Raw genomic sequence first — 8930 nt, forward strand, 5'->3', positions numbered from 1 at the left:
CAAATACCATACGAAAGAAGAAAGAGAACTCGAATAAATATTGCAATAAGTAAATATTACAAAATTAAAGACACCCTAATATATTAGCCGAATAAATAGTTTTCATTCGTCGTTTGCGCTCGACTCGCTTGTAGTAGTATCAGGCTCTTCATACAATTCCTTCAAGATTGCCCAATTTTTCTCTCCCTCTGGATTGTAACACATCAAATCGGGATACCGCTATAAACTAAATGTTACAATTCATCAAAAAAATATAACATTGCAAACGTGTTTCTTATTTCATATAATTATACTTACACGACGAATGAGGTCCCACGTTTCTTGAGAAGCATAAACAGTGTTGGAGTCTTCATCGTACCAAACAGTAAAATGCTCAAGCAACATCTTAAATTGCAAATGCCTTACCTTCCATTCGACATACTTTAAATGATATTGATGTTGCGTGATGTAGTTGAGGAAAAAAGGGCGGCCCGATAACTCCTCACGCACTTCATCAAGACAAATTTTGTTCCAATAATCATTTTGCAGGAACCATCTATCCTCGTTGTAGGCTTTTTTCATTTGTAGCAATACTATTTTTTCAACAACTCTAGTCCAAGGCTCTCTATAATATAATTAGGGCTGGTAATCGGTTCGGTTCGGTTATAACCGAACCGGTTTACCGGTTAACCGGAACCGGTTAACAAGCAAAATGGTAACCGAAAACCGAACTGGTTTTCTATTCGGTTAACCGATTAACCGGTCCGATTAACCGGATCGATTAATTGGTTAACCGATTAACCGGTCAATCTCAACAAATTGATTTCTGCAGCTAGGGTTTTCAAAAGATAGCAGCAGCAGACACCTTCTTTCCCGTCAGCCTGCCCGCTGCCTTTCCCGTCAGTCACCGGGGCGGCCAGCGCGGTCCGCGGTGGCTGCCAATATAGGGAGATGAGAGAGAGAGAGAGAGAGAGACAGAGACAGAGAGAGGTTGAGAGGCAGAGAGAGATCGATAGGGAAAAAGAGAGATGGGAGGGGGGCTTACCTGAGGTGGCTGAGGCAGGGAGGACGACAGGGAGACGTTCAGGCGGCGGCAGTAGCATCGGCGGTGGCAGAGTTCATCGGAGAAGGGGAACTGAAGGCGGAAATTTAGAGAACCCTAGGTAGCTTTAATTTGAGGAATTGGGGAAAGAGAGAAGATATAAAGGAGGGGGAAGGAGAGGTGCGACCTCGCCGCGCCGGAGGCGGCGAGAACCGGCGATGTCCGCCGGGGAAGGAAACGGCCCAAAGAGAAGCCCAATACCCCATTCCCTTTCTTCAACCTCGCTGATACACTGATACACACACCCTCAAACGGATCTCTCTCTCTCTCACCAAAATCTGCCCCTTCTCCCTCAGAAATCCACCGCTGCGGAAACTCGCCGGAGCAACGGCGGTAAGCCTCTTCAGAGCGGAGAGAGAGACAGTAGAAGGAAGAAGCCGCCACATTGTGATTTGTGTTTCTTAAACTTCAATCGTATGAAATATTAGTATAATTGTATCTGTTGTTATTTTTAAAAATTTAATATAATAAAATATAAATTAATATAATAAATAAATTAATTAATTTAATAATAAACCGATTAATTGGCTTAACCGGTTAACTGACCGGTTAAACCGATTAACCGGTTAACGGAAGAACCTATAACCGAAAGCCGAACCGAACCGATAAAAACCGGTTATCGGTTAACTGATAACCGGTTTTTTCGGTTCGGTTACGGTTATAACCGGATAACCAGAACCGATATACCAGCCCTAAATATAATATGTCTTGAGTGTTGGGAGGCATTTTTAAGTAGAGAAACAAGGATTTTAGTAAGGCAAGAACACAAAGAAAAGAGTTACGAGGTTCACTATATTTCTACTCAACTAAATAAAACATTTCTGCATAAACTATAATGGAATAATGAATTTCAAAAAGGAGATTCCAAAAGGTACAAAAGCACATGGAAGAAAGTAATGATACAAATTCATAACATCTTCAAATGCATCATTTGGATAATTTGCTTAATAATTTGTAAATAGCAAAGACAATCATCATTCGTGCCCTTCCCCGTGACTCGCTTGTAGACATTGCTGGATCATATAAGTATTAATATAAATCGAATGATAAATAGTATTGTGAATAGCTATCAACTAAGTAGCAGGTTATAATAGGAAAAAAAAAAGTCACATGAAAGAATCTATGAAATAATTACCCAAAAGAATTTTGTTAGTTTGCAATCATGTTCAAATGGACCTTTTTGCTCAACATCTGCCATTCTGCAAAAAATGAAAACTTATTCAACCTATAATCACATGGCATCATCTCTTAAATAATGATTTGTTAAATTTCAAGTTAAAGCTTCTCTGCATGCACCTATGAATAGGTCTTAAGGAAAAAACAAAAGTAGACTATATGTTAGCATTCATATCTACGAAGTTGGTTTGTAAAGAATCATACCTGATGCATCAAAATAATAGGTCTTACTAAACCAAAAAAATAAGAACACTTCCACTTATTGAGTTGAGAAAAAGCAAGGCTCAAATTGATCCATTCCCTACATACACAACATGGTTATTATTAAATAAATAAATAAACTAACTAAATAATAATCGAATCAATTTACAAAAAATCAATCCTTGCATTATATATACAAAAATAGGAAAAAATAACATCTTAACTATAAATTACCCCATTACTGGATGTGGTTGCTTAAGAGTCTAGTTCTCTGCCTACAGAAAAATGACAACTTTGTAATTAGAACCAATAATGTTTATGCTTAATACTAAATTTTCTCCTAAATCAAACAAATAAAAATACCTAAAGCAGTCCTTGTTTTTCTTCCTTTTTTTTCGACCTCTCCCAATGTCGGCTAAGACGAGTGTTGGTAAACCTTCGCTTCACATGAATCACTAGATCATGGAAGGGTGTACGCAGTAACGGATTTGGATTATGAATCGGGGCGTCATCATGGGATTTATCCACCTGCCTAACAGCCCGTAACCGCAATTGAATTTCTTTTTGTAGCTCATCGAATTTGTGGACAATTATTTGACGAGAAGTTTCATCCAATTTATCATCGTTCAAGAGCTCGTACATCCCGCGCATGATGTGGCTGTTCATGGCTGAATTAGGCAACGAAATATGACAATGAGTGTGACCAGCATTCCCTGCTCTGATAGCTAGTCCAATGCGTGTTTTAGCATCCTTTGAGAACCTCCGCAACAAATATTTCTTCGGTATACTTTGCACATTCATATGATAATATATTCGAAAAATATGGCAACACAAGATGCCACTAGTTTTCCACAATCGGCAGCTACATGAGGCTTCATGAGAAGTTCGATGGAATATAACACATCTAGTACACAATGGATTTGTTGTCGTTTTGACAACAAAGCTCAACTGTTGCACGTCGTCCGCCGTCAGATTTCCAATTATGCTCACATTCAAGGAATGATTTGCCTCGAACTCATAAGACACAAACACAGCTCGCGTGAAATGTTTGGCGGCAGCCATCACCAACGGGTTATGCTCAACAAATTGACCAGGGGTCCCGATACATAAAGCATCGTCAGCTCTTTCTTTCACCCGCCAATCCTTTTGAATTTGTTCATATTTTTGAACAAAATTAAATAACGAACCACTGCTGGCACACAAATCCTTCAAAACCTTATTCGTTACTTCGCTACGCGAAGTAGCATGCAGTCCAGCAGAAAAGCGAGAATTGGTAAAAACTGAAGCCCATCTCTTGCGCAATTTGTACATACTTCCAAACCACCTATGCTCAGCCAACCCATAATCTTCAATCATTTTCTTCCACAAGCTTTCGAATTCTTCTTCACTCTCGCACCAATTCATACAATGATGCCATGCTCTTTTGAAGTCATTGTTACCATTCAAGGAACCAAAGTGAGAATGGGCATTTTGATTGATATGCCATTGGCATAGGCGATGGCTCGCAGCTTTGAATTGAGCATCAATACCATTCATTAAAGCTTGACATTGATCGGAGAATACAACTTCTGGTTCCTTTGCATTCATTGACTCTAAAAAGGTCGAAAACAACCATTCAAATGTCTCCGTCGTCTCATCTGAAAGGAAAGCCAGTCCGAACATACAATTTTTTAAATGATGATTAATACCTACAAAAGGAGCAGAGAGCGCAGATGAATGATCATGCTAATAATAAAATAAGTTTCAAAAGACTTAGGTAATGTTATTACAGGTCAACTGGAGTCCAACCATTAACGAAGCTCCAACCATTAACCACGAACACTGGAGTCCGAATTTATGTGTATACAAGCCATATCATGTTGTTAGGTCCGAAGGTTCTCGAATAGGTGTATGGGGGGAATACACCTTATGGGCTATTTTTACAATTTCCTCTAAAAACAGAGGGATCTCAAGAATGAGATCAAAACGAAACTTTACACGCAAACTATAACGCCTGTTGACTGAAAACAGTTTTGACCAAACAGGGTTGACGACTGATACTGAAAACTCTTATGTAAGGAGTTATCAGTTAAGTCACTGGAACTTAACTGATGCACGTAAGGGCTTCAGTCGAGTTTGCTAAAACAGAGATGATATAAGTCTTCCTGACTATCAGATGATAGATCAGTCAGACTGATATCACACGCAGCGGAAATAAACTTGTTTCGTAATAGCCTCGGTTGAGTACGTTGTTAGTCTTAGGTTTCTCTTTGCAGTTATTCAGTATTCAGTTTATCAACAGTAAGAACACAGATAAGAATGTAAAGACTGAAAGCTGTAAATAACACAGAGAGTTTTACGTGATTCGAAAAACACTTTCCTACATCCACGGTCGGTTGATCAGACCAACAATCCACTCCGCAAGTTCTTAACTGGTGCACTGCAAACCGAACCGTGTGCTTGCTGGGTGCACACAACCGTTTCACTGAAGAGACCTTACTTCAGTACCCACGCTTCACTCGCGTCGGATTTCTCACTCCTAGCACGACCTTGCACTAGGATCTCACGGAGTCAGAGTACCTTCCTGAACTCCTTTTCACTCAAACACTCGGTTTCTTTCTCACGAAAGGAGGTTTGAAAAACTTGCCAACTAGTTTTCAAAGAACAAGTTCTTTGGAGCAAGTTTTGACCTGGGCTTCTGGGTAAACAGATATATGCCTAAGGTCTAAGAGAATCTGTGTAATCAGTAGTGACTGATTTTGGCTTTGAAATTCTCTTCTTCGATTCAAGCTTTGGGAAGATTAAGCTTTGGGCTGAGTAGCAATTTCGGCAGAGCTTCAGCTAAGGTCATTGAATCGGTGAAGATTGAAGTTGATCCTCGAGCGCTATTTATTGGAGAGATCTTGAATAGATCCGTTGGCGGAGAACGTCTTCAAGATTTCTTCCGTTGGAGAGCAATTCGAATTTGGGCTGAGGCTTCAATCTTCGAGGTTCCGTGTTTGGTGGAAACGGCTCTCTTGAAAGACAGGAGATGTGACGTCTCTGATAAAGTAGCCACCAAATAGGAATGACCTCTGCAGAGAAGGATGATCCTGAGATCTCTGCATTTAATGCGGCTGTACTGTATAAGTACGTGGCTTCCTTTGAACGTTGGAAGTTCAGTCCGATGAAGAATGTTTAACTGATACTTGACTTTAGTATCAGTCTGCCGAGTCCTCGAAGCACGCATTAAGTAATCAGTTCTGAATTGATTCTTCAACTGATACTTCAGTTGGTATCTTCAGTCTCCAGTCTTTCAGTCCTTCAGTCCTTCAGTCTTTAGTCTTCAGAACTGCTAACTAAACTAGAAACGAACTCTAACACTTGAGTTCAAAACAGTTCTAGTCTATTACAAATTAAACCTAAGGATTTTGGTATCATCAAAATAAAACCAAATATTTCATGGGGTTCCCAACACATGTATTTAAATAAATTAAGCAATTATAACCACTAGACACTACAAAAAAATTAGGGCTGGGAATTTCGGGTTCGGGTAATCGGGTACCCGATACCCGACCCGAAAAAATCGGGTATCGGGTACCCTATACCCGAAAAATTAGGGGTCGGGTTCGGGATCGGGTATTTAGGGTCTAAAAAAATCGGGTATCGGGTATACCCGAAATACCCGAATATTTAATTAAGTGTATTTTAAATTCCCTATTTCCCTAATTCCCTTCGCCAGTTCAGGCATATTCGCCCAAATTCCACCAAATTCCCTATTTCCCTTCCTTTCCCAAATTCGCCCAAATTCCCTATTCGCCAATTTCCAGAGTCTCCGTCTCCGCCTCCCGCCCTGCTGTTCCAGAGAATCTCCGGTCTCCCACCCAGCGCCCCTCGCCCGCCCGCCGTTCCCGTCTCCTCGACGTCGCGACCCTCGCCAGTCGCCCCCAGATCCGAGACCCTTGCTCAGTCGCCCAGCCGTTTCTGATACCCTCGACCCTCGCCAGTCGTTCCCGTCGTTCCGCCACCGCCTACGACTTCGCCCCGCAGCAGCCGGCCGCACCGCCTCCGAGCTCCAACAGGCGCTGCTGCTTCTTCTTCTTCCTCTTTTTTTTTTTAAATAAACAGATATGCTTTTTTTTGTCTTGGTTTGAGAATTGAGCAAAAAAAATGAAATTCTGTACAGATTTGAAAGTTGCTACAAATCGACGGTGGGGGTTGAATTTTGGTGGAATTTCGTTGTGAGTTTTGGTGGAATTTTGGGTTGAATTTTGGTGGAATTTTGGGTTGAATTTTGGTGGAATTTCGTTGTGAGTTTTGGTGGAATTTTGGGTTGAATTTTGGTGGAATTTTGATGGAAACTGGAAACTGGAAACGGGAAACTGAGTTAACTCGGGTAATTTAGGGTACCCGAATACCCGACTCGGGTACCCGAGTCGGGTATTAGGGTACCCGATTTCAATTTCGGGGTCGGGGTCGGGTATAGGGTTTAGGGGATTTTCGGGTTCGGGTACCCGATTTTTTCGGGTAGGGTACCCGAACCCGACCCGATTCCCAGCCCTAAAAAAAATTGGATATTACTGACGGCGATTTGCCGTCGGTATTGACGGCACGACGGCCGGTAATGTAGTTACCGGCGGCGTTACGGGCGGCAAATCGCCGTCGGTGATTTGCTCGTCGGTAACGCCATTACCGACGGTGATCGGCCGCCGCCGACAATTAACGGCGACGCCACCGCCGGCATTTCCGCTGTTGAACGGCGGAGAGTTGCCGAAAAATTACCGACGGCAAATGTCGTCGCTAATTTGTGGCGGCGCCACCACCGTCGGTAATTTCCACCGGACGGTGGTGACGCACTCGTCGGAAAAATGCCGCCGGTAATATTTTTTAATTTATTTTATTTTATTGTATATCCACTATTTATTTTCATATTTATACAGTATTGCATAATTTAGACGAACTTCTCAGTCGGTCACCCATCTTAGTTGTGCTATAAGTCAAGCATGCTTAACCTTGAAGTTCTTTGCGAATGGTCACCAATACAAAACACTCATATTATTGATATATCTAGTACCTATTAATTCATTAAAAGTCTAGCTACTTCAATATACAATATGATATCCAAAAAATATTGTTAATTACGGATTGGGCTCATTTCCGTCCTTATTTTTATGTTGGAAAAATATTTATTTATTAATTTATTAATAATTTTTTTTATCAATCTAGTTTATACACCATAAGTATTTTATCAATCTAGTAACAATCTCGAATTCTTACTAGGAATATTATCTTAGATTAGTGATGATTGATTAGTGAATCACTAATCAAATTAACATTCTTAAGTTATAATTATAAGTTTCTTACTAAGAATCTTGAATGCTTAGTAATAATACTCCCTCCGTCCCTGAAATAAGTTCATCTTTTTCCTTTTTGGGACGTCCCATAAATAAGTTCCTCTTTCTTTCTTTCTATTTTTGGATAACTACCCCACCACTAATAATATTTTATTTATTCTTACTTTTTACTTTTTCACCACTCCTAATACTAATTATAACATTTTTTCACCATTTCACCACTCCCAATACTAATTATAACATATTTTTCTCCACTATCAATACATTTTACCATTTTTTCTTAAAACTCGTGCCGTCCCCAAAGAGGAACTTATTTTGGGGGACGGAGGGAGTATTAGATTAGTGATGATTGATGAGTGAATCACTAACCAAATTAATATTTTTAAGTTATAATTATAATATATTCTTAATAAGAATCTTGAATTCTTAGTAATAATATTAGATCAGTGATATTTGATGAGTGAATCACTAATCAAATTAACATTCTTAAGTTATAATTATAAGATTCTTACTAAGAATCTTGAATTCTTAGTAATAATATTAGATTAGTGATGAGTGATGAGTGATGAGTAAATCACTAATCAAATTAACATTATTAAGTTATAATTATAAGTTTCTTACTAACAATCTTGAATGCTTAGTAATAATATTATATTAGTGATGATTGATGAGTGAATCACTAATCAAATTAACATTCTTAAGTTATAATTATAAGTTTCTTACTAAGAATCTTGAATTCTTAAGTAATATCTTACACTAGTGATGAGTGATGAGTGAATCACTAATCAAATTAACATTATTAAGTTATAATTAAAAGTTTCTTAGTGACAATCTTGAATGCTTAGTAATAATACTAGATTAGTGATGATTGATAAGTGAATCACTAATCAAATTAACATTCTTAAGTTATAATTATAAGTTTCTTACTAACAATCTTGAATAATATTAGATTAGTGATGATTGATGAGTGAATCACTAATCAAATTAATATTCTTAAATAAGATTCTTACTAAGAATCTTGAATTCTTAAGTAATATCTTACATTAGTGATGAGTGATGAGTGATGAGTGATTGATGAGTGAATCACTAATCAAATTAACATTATTAAGTTATAATTATAAGTTTCTTACTAACAATCTTGAATATAATGCTTAGTAATA

General features: G+C 38.8%; 1 protein-coding gene across 1 annotated transcript; it reads right to left on the minus strand.

Moving 5' to 3' along the window:
- Nucleotides 1-2821: 2821 nt before the first annotated feature.
- Nucleotides 2822-4045, minus strand: LOC130994245 (protein FAR1-RELATED SEQUENCE 5-like). Its single transcript, XM_057919305.1, has one exon. The coding sequence runs from the start codon at nt 4043-4045 to the stop codon at nt 2822-2824; it is 1224 nt and encodes a 407-aa protein (XP_057775288.1).
- Nucleotides 4046-8930: the final 4885 nt, after the last annotated feature.

The sequence above is a fragment of the Salvia miltiorrhiza genome, chromosome 1 (assembly GCF_028751815.1).
Source record: "Salvia miltiorrhiza cultivar Shanhuang (shh) chromosome 1, IMPLAD_Smil_shh, whole genome shotgun sequence".
Lineage (NCBI taxonomy): Eukaryota > Viridiplantae > Streptophyta > Magnoliopsida > Lamiales > Lamiaceae > Salvia > Salvia miltiorrhiza.